This window comes from Rhamphochromis longiceps, linkage group LG9 (assembly GCF_057381845.1).
Source record: "Rhamphochromis longiceps isolate RC_006_pf linkage group LG9, R_longiceps_female_GT1.1, whole genome shotgun sequence".
NCBI classification, from domain to species: domain Eukaryota; kingdom Metazoa; phylum Chordata; class Actinopteri; order Cichliformes; family Cichlidae; genus Rhamphochromis; species Rhamphochromis longiceps.
This window is the reverse complement of record NC_140565.1, coordinates 10,178,803-10,190,494: the sequence shown is the minus strand read 5'-3', so window position 1 is coordinate 10,190,494 and position 11,692 is coordinate 10,178,803. Positions and strand designations below refer to the sequence as shown.

Sequence of the window (11,692 nt, the reverse complement as noted above, 5' to 3'; positions counted from 1 at the left end):
CTTTTGTGAATTGACTCGGTCATTTGTGTGTAATGTTTGCGGGTTTAAAGGTTTTCCACTGTGGTGTATGACATGGCCACGGCCTCATCTAGAGCAGAGACTAGCCATAACCACAGAGGAACGTCACAACTCTATGCCATTGGTGAGTAAAACACTGTAGGCTACGATGTGTAAAAGTGTCAGTCCCCTCAGGGTGTTGCCACTCCCACAAAAAGCTTATGTTGAAGCACTCTGTGTACATTTTCTATGTGAATACTCATGTATCACACTTTATGACCTAAATGTCAGAGTTAGTGTCACTTTTTCTGCTGTAAATATAATGTAATTGAGTTTAAATGGTGTCTTTCATTTTCTCTCCATCAGTGTCCTGTGCCAAACTCAAGAGGAAGAAGAGTTCCCTGTTTGGGACTGCCATTTATGTGGAGGTGACAGCTGAGGGGGAGACGCGGCGCACTACAAAATCTCATAGCTCCTCCAATCCTAAATGGGACGAGAGGCTCACTTTGTAAGTGTGCTGTGTACAACTGGCTGACAGCGTTCAACAGGCTGTGTGTTGAAGCATGTCATTTTATTTAATGTCAGTGGCTGTTTCTTTCATCTTTATTTATTTATCAGCTAAGTTTGTGGAGACGAGACACGCGCACACACACACACATACACACACACACAAACAAGCAAAAAGGTATGACGTTTCCAGAAGCTGTTCTGCAGTATTATGTGTTGACATTAAAAGCTGTTGACAGAGAGTTTCTGTGGTGCTTTGTTTTTTGTTTGGTTCAGCAGTCTTATACAGTATTTAATCCAAGAGTGGTTGTTGAATCTTATTAGGCAATCATAAGAGCAGGAGAACCCTCAGATGGCTGATTTTATAAGTATTAAACTAAGGGAAAAGTTGTATGATAATATACAAAACTCTTTGTATCATTTAAAAGCCCGCAGTTCTTTGAGTGGTCAGACTGGACTAGAAAAGTTCTGTAAATGGTGTTTTTTAATGGAGCCATCATCCTGAACATGGCAGACGTTTGCAGCTCTCTGGCTTCCGACTGGCTCAGCCATATGTCAGAAGCATGTCGTTGGAAATGCTAATTGGCTTGATGGGGTCATTATTGCTGACAAGACAGAGCGCTGCTTGTTTGTGGTCTCGTGTTTACACAATGGATGTTTTGCAAGCTGTTATGGGTGCTACACAAAGGCTTTAATATTCAGTGTTTTTCTTTAGGCTGATATTCAGAGACCTAAATGTAGTTACTGTGCTGCATAGTGTTCATTTTGAAGATGGAAATCAAAGGGTAGTGGTATCATGTGTGCTTGGTACATTGGTTACCCAGGATAAATAACAAGTTATTGGTGCTCTGAGGGGATGAAGGTGTTGAAAAATAGAGAAACTAGAAGAATGCAAAGCTTCAAAATATTTTTTTTTCTGTTTGTTGTTATACTTTCCTGAGGTGGGGAATAACTGTTGAGAGGGGGACCTGTTGAATCATAGTTACATGTCATATCAATTCAGTGTGTTCCCTTTGCTTGCCTTACCAATAAGTTTATTCACTGATTCACACACAAATGCTTTATAAAAGTTCTAGAGTTGCTCTTAAATCTCAGTGTATTTGAAATATAAGTCTGTGTGAGTATTGCAGAGCGTTTCAACAATAAGAGCCTTTTATTCCTTAGTTGAGTCATCCTAGAGTAAAAAGAAGATTAAAATACTGCCAGTTTTGTTTTTGTTTTTTTAACTTTAAAAAACTAAAAGTACAGTTTTAACTGCTGCTCTTCCTTTTTGTGATAGCATAAATCTATTTGAATTGTTTAAAAAGATTTTGGGGGGAATTTCAAGAATTACACATATTTTGTGCGTGTTTGTTTATGATTCTCTAGGAATGTAACTCCAAACACACAGGTGGATTTCAAAGTTTGGAGCCACCACACCCTGAAAGCAGATGCTCTGCTGGGCAAAGCCACGCTGGACCTCACTCGAACCTTGGAAGACCATGGCAGAAAATGTAACTTTTTTGTTACAGAAAGTAGCAAATGATACATGTGGAAAGTGTAGGTTGTAATTTGTCTAACTGTTTAGTAAATATACGGTTAGGACAGCATCAAAACAGGGTTTTTCCCAGCTCAAAAAATGTTTGTATTCAGGAGAAACCCAACAGAAAACCACTTCATTATGGATTGTTTAAATCAGGCTCACTAGTACTATGTGTTGCATGACCCCGATAATATCCTCCAAAGATGCAGAAGCATAGTGTCATGTAATTTTAGGGTTTGTTTTTTTTTTTAAACGTTATTTGTAATTATTATTTGCTGCTTCTAATACTGTCCTTGCTTTGAATCCACAGTAGAGAATGTGAAGGAAGTGCTGAAGCTGAGTGCGGAGCAGAAGGGGGTGACAGTGCCCATGGGGGAGCTGACCGTGTACCTTGATGGACTCACTGTCACCGACCAGGAGGAACTGGCACCACTTACCAACGGCAATGCACCAAATGGCTCCAGTGAGCTCAGTGTTTATGTCAGGGGTGGGTGATTTTTTTTTTCTTTTTTCTTTTTCTAAGGGAGAGGAGGGGCGGAGGGGTCTTTCATCTGTATTAACAGTATGTGAATGGATTGTGCATACAGATTGAGTTGAATGAATTCCCAGCATACATAATCCCGTTATCTCTAGGCTAACATTGGTTTCTTAAATCTTCAGAGGTCCAACAGAATGGTGACGCCATCCATGAAAACGGAGATTCATCTTCCTCATCCTCAAGGGCTGCCAACAGGTAAAACTGAAAAGGCAAACTAACCCTTTTTGGGACATTTTATGTTCGCTCGCATAGTTCCCCCCCCCCCCCCGCGCAAAGCAAATTTCTATCTACTTAAGAATTACTGCTTCAAACCAGGGAGCATGCTTATTCTCAAGTTAAAGAATGCTAACAGGCTGATAAGTGTGTTAGCCTTGTTTCAATGCAATAAGTTGTGCTGGAATACACGAAGCCATATTTTTCCATTGCTGTTTATACTCATGTCCTGTTTTTTGCTAGCCCCGTGAGGTCTGTGTCTTGTCTTTCTCTGTCTTGCTACTTCTCAGTTAAGACCGTCGTCCCCTTTGTGTTTTAATTTCTCACGCTAGCTGCTTGTGCCAGTCTTATCTGTCACAAGTGCCCTTCAGTGAGCTGTACTGGCTTCTATTGAAGAGCCACAAAAAAAAATACTCTTCACAGCAGATGGGGGGTGGTTATGAGGGTTGTGGCTGCTTGGCTCCTCTCTGCATTGCAGCTACTGAGAAGACTGCAAGACACAAACAGTAGGATATTTAAAGCTGTTTCCACTTCCTGGGAGTTCCAGAAATGTGCAAGTGCACAGACAGATTGCAAACATGGCCAGCCGAAGGACAATTGTGGCGGGCAGACATAATTTTCCCCATGTCATTGTTACCTAAACATTGAAACCCTAAACACACATCTTGAATGCAAGACAGTTAAAACAGCAAATATATGCACATGAATCCATCTCTCTAAACAATAATCTGTGAACAAATCCCCTTTAAACCTTTTAAGAAATGTATAAACAGGAATAAGCATAAAATAATGACTCATTTTGAAATCATTTTTACATAACATTAATAAACAAAGTGAGGATGCTCTGAGATGCCACAAGAAACTGTGCCTTAGTGCTTGCTTGAACTTTAAATGCTACTACATTAAATTTTCCCTAAATTGTTGTGAACATAAAATGTTTGTGTGTTTGAATAACTAAATAGTTGGAACCTATTAAAAACCCAACTTCATTGTGGTTTTACAAAGGTAGTTAGCAGTCTCGCAAACTGTATTGAATTTTTAGTTGCAGATAAACTGAGATTCTTGCATAGACGTATATGAGATGTCACCCGCTGCTTTAACATCCTAGACAGTATAAAACATGGACGGAGCTTCTGGGTGGAAAAGTAAAGGTAATGTGGCTTAATTCTGTCTCTTGGTCACCAGGGCCCTATTTCAGGAAGCCGGTTTAGAAAACTCAGAGTGAAAAACGATACTCAGGGTTGAGTAACCCCGAACTGTCCAACTCGGAATATTCGGTTTCAGAAAGGCTGATAACAATTAGTTCAATCAACGTGGAGTTGCTTTAACCCCAAGTTAAGCGCGCGCACGAGGATACATAAAGCCCTGATTAGTGGAGCACAGATTAAGCGAGTCACCATGGAGACGGAGGGAAAGAAGGCGCGGTCAATGTATTTTACAGCGCTTGAGGCCGAAATTCTGATGGCAGTATAGGGCTTTGGAGCGTGATGTCACGGGGGTGGGCGATAACATGCAAATTTTGCGGGACAAAAGTAACACAGCCTCAGCTACAAAAGAAAGGGAGCATGCATGGCAAAACATGGCCGACAGAGTCAATGCATGAGTGTTAATTTAAACATTGATCTAGGGATTTCCACCCATTTAACACGTTATTTTATCATATGTTATTTTATTTGTTATTTTATACATTTTATTTTGTGATGTGATGTGAGCGCAGGTGCAACCCAACAGGCCCCAAACGTTCCTGGCAGCAAGTAAAAATGAAATATAAAAATATAGTCCAAACAGGTAAGGTGTAATTGTATTATGAGCCATAGTGCTCGGTCTGTTTGTCCGATGTAAATCAATTGCAGTTAGAGGCTACATTAATTTTCTTTCTGTAAGCACTTATTGAAATTATCTGAGCACATTACAAGTACATATTTGCTTACTCTGTATGCTCAAAGGTGACCCGTTATAGCCAACAGAAAAAAAGTGGAGGCCCGAAAAACAGGTGGAGGTCGTCCACCACCACCACTCACAGAGGCTGAGCAGTTGGCTTCCACATTTGTGATAATGTTGGCAGCATCACATATGATCTTCACAGTGCAGAGAACACAAATTAGCATCCATTACTAAAATGAAATAATTTGTTAGTTTGAAATGCTACAGGGAACTATGTACCTGTACATTAATGCTGTGGAAAGACTTCCTGTTCACATAGTCTCCTTCATTTACTGAAGGAGCAATGATTGGAACGTGAGTGCCATCTATACAGCCAATCACGCCTGGGAACCGTGAGAATAAATGTAAAATTTAAGTAGTAGTTCAAGTATCACCACATCATGAATTAAGTTTTGGTCATCCTGATACCTGCAATTTTGTGGCATCCCTCTTTGATGAATCTTGTGGGTCTATGACCGAGGAACACCACAAACGAGTACAGGAGACGTTTCAGTGCAACTGTAACATTCCTGACTGCCCGACAGACGGTAGCCTTGGAAACGTGCTCAGCGTCACCAATATTATACAGAAAGCTCCCGTTTGCAAAAAACCGAAGTGCAATACAAATAATATGTACAGAACTGAGAGAATGTCCGCGATGTGTCACATGAGCAATATTAGGCCTGAGGATGTTATTCAAATAAATTATAGATTGTGCTGAAAAACGGTAACGTTCACACAGGAAATCATCAGGAAATGATAAAATGTCCAAACGCGCTCTAATCACTCTCTCCCGGCGGAGAGCTCTGCGGAGAATTTGGTCTTCAACATCTACTGGCTCTTCAAGGAAGGGACACGCCATGTCTGACACTTCCTACAGTCAGGTTTCCGACAAAGAGGCGGAGAAAGTTAGGGTTAGTTGAAGTAAACCTGCTAGGGGGCAGGTTAGCTTCACGGAGTGTGTTGTCATAGTAACTCGCTCAGAATTAATCTAAACTCGCTTTGTGAAACTGAAAACCCAGAGTTTTCGTTAACTCAGGGTATACTTACTCAGATTTTGCTCTAAACCGGCTTCCTGAAATAGGGCCCAGGTAGTCGGGATGGCAAACGCATTTCCAGTCCTACAGAATGTTATGAAAAATGGCTTGCTGTCGTGACCTATGTACACAATTTCCTGCTATATTAATGGACTCGGTCATTTATTTATCCATTTATATGCTGAATAATAAATCTTGATCATGCAGTATTTCAAAATGCATTCATTATCCAGGGCATCTTCATTGCCTAATGACATGTGAATGATAAGCAAGTAGATTCACAGTTAGACCCGCCCCTGCTCATCACATCTGGGTTTTTGTTTTTGTTTTTTTGTTTTGTTTTTTTCCTTAAACCAAGATGGCGATCATGAATACACCTTCTGAAGGCTTCAAAACAGAAATTGAGAAACCAGTGGATGATGTCACAGTTAGCTACAGCTCTCTTTTATAGTGTCCATGCAACCTACATTTTTGTGTTATTATTTTAGTGTTTTTGTGTTAACACCTGCAGTGAGTTCACTTACTTAAAACCGTCAGTGCTCAGCAAAACCTGGCTCTAAATTATTGTTGTTACTGTTAAGTGATCTGTATCGTTTCACACAGGAGGCCTTTTTCTCCCTTTGTAATGCCTGTGCCTTGATTTCTGTCTTCTGTTTATTCCTCTTTGATTTGTTGCGTTTCCTTCTTTTTGCCGCCTGTCCCGTTTGGTTCTTTTGCCATCAGAATTATTGTCTGAAGGCAAAGAGAGAAGCCAAACGGAATTACTTTACCAAGTGGACCATACCTGCCTTACCGTATTGGTCCATTTAATTGACCTTTGTTGTTATTAATATTTATTTTATTTTCAGTTGTTACAGACGGGGCAGACATGACCGGGGAGAGGGAGGGAAACAAAGACGGAGGGGGAAGAGGAATACTGATGAAGGGCAAAGAAAGGGGGGGGGGGGGGGCAAAAAATACATATCACCTGGATCACCTGTTGAGAGGGGGGGGGAGAGAAAACAAGCAAATTAAAAAAACAGCAATATAATAAACACAACACCATCGTGATACTCTGTGTGTGTGTGTGTGTATATAGCAGTAAATATTAAATATTATTATGCAGCACATAAGATTTACAGCGCACAGTGTGCGTTCAGGTAGGAGCCAAAAAGGGTGCAGTTTGTGTCTATGAGCACCCGTGTGTACACCTGTGAGCATGAGCGCACTTGTATTTAAAGTTTTGTTGCATTTCCTTTGTTCTTTCCCCTCAGTTTGTGTTTCCAGTTTTAAATGGTCAAGTAAAGGAACCTTTCTGTGGATCTAGCAGCAGCAGGTTTTATAACCTGTCAAACCACATGATAAAGCCTGTAGGCCTGTGATGCATTTTTGTCTTCAAACTGTGCATGTTTTTCTGTTTTTATAATTGGTACCCTGTCTTTTGTCTCAGCATCACATCAACTCGCCTTAAGCAGGTCCACCTGGGTTTGACTCAGTGTTTGAAAATCTGTTGGCATCACTTCCTGTGCACAGCATCTTAACAGGTTTTGAGTCGTAATTATAGGGAGAGCTTTTATGGCTTGTAAATATGCTGACTAGTAAAAAAACTCATTAATGTGAGTTATCTGTATTTGCCATCTCTTTTGGGTTTTCCTAATCACACAGAGAACCCACCTCTCACAAAGACAAAGGTTGGCCTTGACAGCAGGTTTTGCGATGGTCTCTTTCTGTCAGCTCACAAAGGAGCCTCTTTAGTTGTACTCATTACATCACCGTACTATCCTATTATAGCCTGTTTTCCTCTACAAAACAATCAGTTCAGTGTTATAACTCAGATCCGATGGCCATGGAGGCAGTGAAGTAGCACACAGTTGCTTGTTCTCATGAGCAATTCAGATTTGAATTAAAAAATAAAAAGATGAAATCTCCTGTATTTTATCTTCAAGCACAGTGAATGGTACAGACTTGGGCCCAAGGTCAGGTTCCTGTTCAGCCTCCAGTGGTGCGGATGGTCAGGTGCCTTCAAGCTCCTGCAGCCCTGCTCTTGGTCATGTCGTCAACGGAGACTCCACAACCAACTCCACCCCTGTCCACCAACCCTCAGACAGTGATAATGAGAGTAGGATGGGTGAGTTTGCACATGCTGTAATGTCTACTTTACAGTACACATTACAAAACTCATTTATCGTTGTTTTTAGTTTTGTTTTTAGTTTAGTTTTTTTTATTTTAGACAAAAAATAACTTAGATTTGGATAAGACTGAATATTATTAGAGCACCCTGGTAACATTTATATGTTATAGTGCCTTGGATGGTCTCAAACCACCTCAGGTTTATGCTCTCCATGGTCGATGTGAACCTAGTGAAGAGTAGAGAAGAGGAGTAATTACATTAAGGGAAGCCTTTAATCTCTGCTGCTCTCAGCACCTCTATCCAATCTCCTTGGAAAGAAAAGCGAAGTGAAAGCAGAGTGCGCTTAAACTCGGAGGACAGGCCACATTGAGCTGAGATTCATGACAGAATATAAATTTTTTAATGGCATTGCATATAAAGAACACACACACAGTTAGAGCAAATGGAAACTGGCTGTGTGGGGTTATCAGAATACCAAACTGGTACCTGGTAAGAGTTCCATAGGCTAACTTTGGTGCATGAAAAGTAGCTCAAGTAGACAGTTTTCACCTTCTAAAAATTTGGGTTCAATTAATAATCTTATCATTCATTTTGTTCTCATAAATTCCAACGTAATAGATGTATTTGCCTTCACAGAGATCCTTGCTGATAAGCCGGTTTCTATCACTTTATCCATGTTCTGTGGACATATGCAGACTTCTAGACTGTTACACTAAAAGTCGGTTGTTGCAGACAACAGCTTAAAAGACTGATTTATGTATTTATTTATTGAGGCATTGAGGCATTACTGACATCAATGGATTGAGTTATACAAGTAAACGGCACTCCGGTCTTATTGTGACTTGCCTGCAGTCAATGGGGAGTCCTGTGATGCTGCTGAAGGGCAGTCATCTGCGACAAGAAGTGATGTGCTGCCCTCTGGAAGTGACCACGAGGACTGCATTCAGGATGCTGCCCTGCCAGACTCTGACACAGCACCAAATAGCACATCTCAACCCCCGCCTGCTTCCACATCATCGTCAACCTCTTCTGTTGCTGCTAATTCTGCCACTGCCGTTGCTGCATCCTCTTCTTCCTCCACATTCACCTCTCCAAACCAGGGGGTCACCACGTCCTCGTCGTCATCCTCCCCGGCGCCTGCTGAAACAAATGCTTCAGGAAGTGGAGGTGGTAGTAATAGTAGCAGTGCAACAGTAACTACAGATGGGGCCAAGCCCAGGCAGCAGGTCCCCAATACTGGAGCCTCAGATCCTCTTCCACCAGGGTAAAAAAAAACCACAAAAACAACCCCTGCTGCTCATTTACTGATCAGTATTACTGTATTTATTTTGATTTATTTCTGTTTTCAAATTACCTAAACACCAGTGTGCACACAAATATGACAACAGTAGAGTGACGTTGACCAGAATTTTTCATCCTTTGTTTGTTGTTTAATTTTGCATCTTTTAGGTGGGAGCAGAGAAAAGACCCACACGGGAGAACGTACTATGTAGACCACAACACCAGGACGACTACTTGGGAAAGACCACAGCCGCTACCACCAGGGTGAGGGTCTCACCTTTGTCTTATGTTGTTGTCACACTTGGTGTGTTTAGTCTGTTTAAATCAAACATGAACACAATAAGCACTCAGGGGCAGACTGAAACAACAGTTCCAAATGAACTCCAGAGCAGTGCATTTACGTTGTGAGCATGATCCAACCTTGATCCAAACCAACTACCAGATGCACGTTGCAAGTCTGGGCCAACAAAATTCCCTTAGACACGTATGCTTTGCATTCTGGGATCCACCAAAATATTATAGTGCAGGTCTATACGGGCTAGCAACTAGCTGTGAATTGAATGTAAATACTCCATGTTCTCCTATAGTCCAGAATACAGCACCTTCTTTCTATATTTACTTTTGTTGTTTGCAGGTGTAAGTAGTTATTTCAGTCTTTTTGTTTAATCACCTACATGTCAGTTTCTGGCATTGAAATGTACTTTCATGTGTATTTCTCTATTTTTACCATCCCATCTCATTCCTTCTACCAGTTGGGAACGTCGAGTGGATGACCGGGGTAGGATCTATTATGTGGACCACAACACCCGCACCACCACATGGCAGCGTCCTACTATGGAATCGGTGCGCAATTTTGAGCAGTGGCAGAGCCAGCGCAGCCAGCTGCAGGGAGCTATGCACCAGTTTAACCAGAGATACCTCTACTCTGTAAGACACATCACCACACTCCCTCTTCTGCCTAATTACTTGTTTTCATATTTATACATATAAATAAGTAACTTACATGCTGCCCATTTAAAAGAGAGGCTCTAATACAATCTAAAATAGTGTTATTTTGATTGCATTATTATTAGTATGTAGACCAAGCCATATCCCTTTTTCTTTTAGAAGTCAAGGTCCTCATCAAAAAGAAGCCCTGAAGCCCTAATGACTGAAAAATTTGCACTCTTTTCACTTGTTTTTATAACAAGTGCCCTGTAAATAAACTCAGAGCAAAAACCACATTTTGCTGACTGAAATGCTGCTATCTGCTAGGGCTGCACGATTAATCGTTAGAAAATCGCGATCTCGATTCATACTTATGTGCGATCTCATTTCCAAATGACAACGATTTAATAAAAAAATTTAAAAAAAAAAGAAAAAAAGACGACGATTGTACCGCATTTTGATCCGGGACGTACTCTGCATGAAAACAAGCGCTCACTCTTCCTGCTCAACAAATGACAAGGGCGGAGCCTTATACCACGTGATACAGAAGCTGTGCCGTGTGATGCTAAAATTAGCAGGGAAAAAACAACGGAGAGCACGTCAGGGATGACGAGAAAGTGACAGGAGAAAATCCGTTCCGGTCAACCACCCAAACATCAATAACGGGAACCTTATACAGCGCTTCCCTACACCCGTCGAACCCCCGCAGGCACAAAGAAATTACGGAGGCTATCACTTATCACCTGACCAAAGATATGGCTCCCAGCAACACCCTAGACAAACGCTACACAGTGCCGTCCCACAACTATTTTTCTATTGTTGCACTACCTGCTCTATACACGCAGCGTCGAGCAAAGGTGGAGACGGAATTTCAAGCAGTTCAACATTTTGCGGCAACAACAAAACGTGAGACATTTGTTGTTTTTATGTTTATTTATTGTTTTTATGTTCAGTCTCAACTGTTACGAAGTTGATGTGCAGTTAATAAGTGCAATAAATATTTATACTGGAATTTATACTGGAATTTATACTGTATACTGGAATAATTATACTGGAATTTATACTGTATACAATAAATATTTATACTGGAAAAGAAAATCGTGAGAGAATCGTGATCTCAATTCTAAGCCAAAAAATCGTGATTCTCATTTTATGCAAAATCGTGCAGCCCTACTATCTGCCGTCCTTTGATCTTTCACTCTATGTAATCTGTGCATTACTGACTCAGCAGACTAAGTGGATACACACAGCTTTCAGGGTTTATCAGCTTGTTACTTATCCAGCACTACAGAAAATGGCAGACATCAGTGTCTCTGACCACTTTAGATTAGCTCTAGCATGAATGTAGAAATATGTTACCAAGTTTAAGCCAACTTTCGTTTTTTCCAAAATGATTTTCATCCAGTAGAATGAATCTCATCAAATTTCATTTGTAAAAATACAGAGCTTAGAGATTAACTCAGCTGTGGTTTCAGTCATTTTCACCACCAATTTTACAATCTCCCGTAGCCGCCTCAGTAAACAGGTTGTCGTCAGTCTTATCATCATGATGAGCTCAGACATTCAAAGGACCAGCTGTTGATGGTCATTTTTCTTTCCACCCTTAATCTCGTCTCGTTGTCTCGGGACTTTTGTTT

General features: G+C 40.9%; 1 protein-coding gene across 2 annotated transcripts in view; it reads left to right on the top strand.

Moving 5' to 3' along the window:
- Positions 1–11,692, top strand: part of wwp1 (WW domain containing E3 ubiquitin protein ligase 1) — a 29,422-nt gene that overhangs the window by 8,166 nt on the left and 9,564 nt on the right. For both annotated transcript variants that reach the window (XM_085418189.1, XM_085418190.1), the window contains 9 exons: positions 51–142; positions 364–505; positions 1,873–1,997; positions 2,337–2,513; positions 2,687–2,759; positions 7,663–7,844; positions 8,700–9,111; positions 9,297–9,392; positions 9,881–10,055. In XM_085418189.1, coding sequence (XP_085274315.1) covers positions 73–142; positions 364–505; positions 1,873–1,997; positions 2,337–2,513; positions 2,687–2,759; positions 7,663–7,844; positions 8,700–9,111; positions 9,297–9,392; positions 9,881–10,055 — 1,452 coding nt within the window. In that variant the 5' untranslated portion in view covers positions 51–72. The remainder of the gene's footprint in view (positions 1–50; positions 143–363; positions 506–1,872; positions 1,998–2,336; positions 2,514–2,686; positions 2,760–7,662; positions 7,845–8,699; positions 9,112–9,296; positions 9,393–9,880; positions 10,056–11,692) is intronic.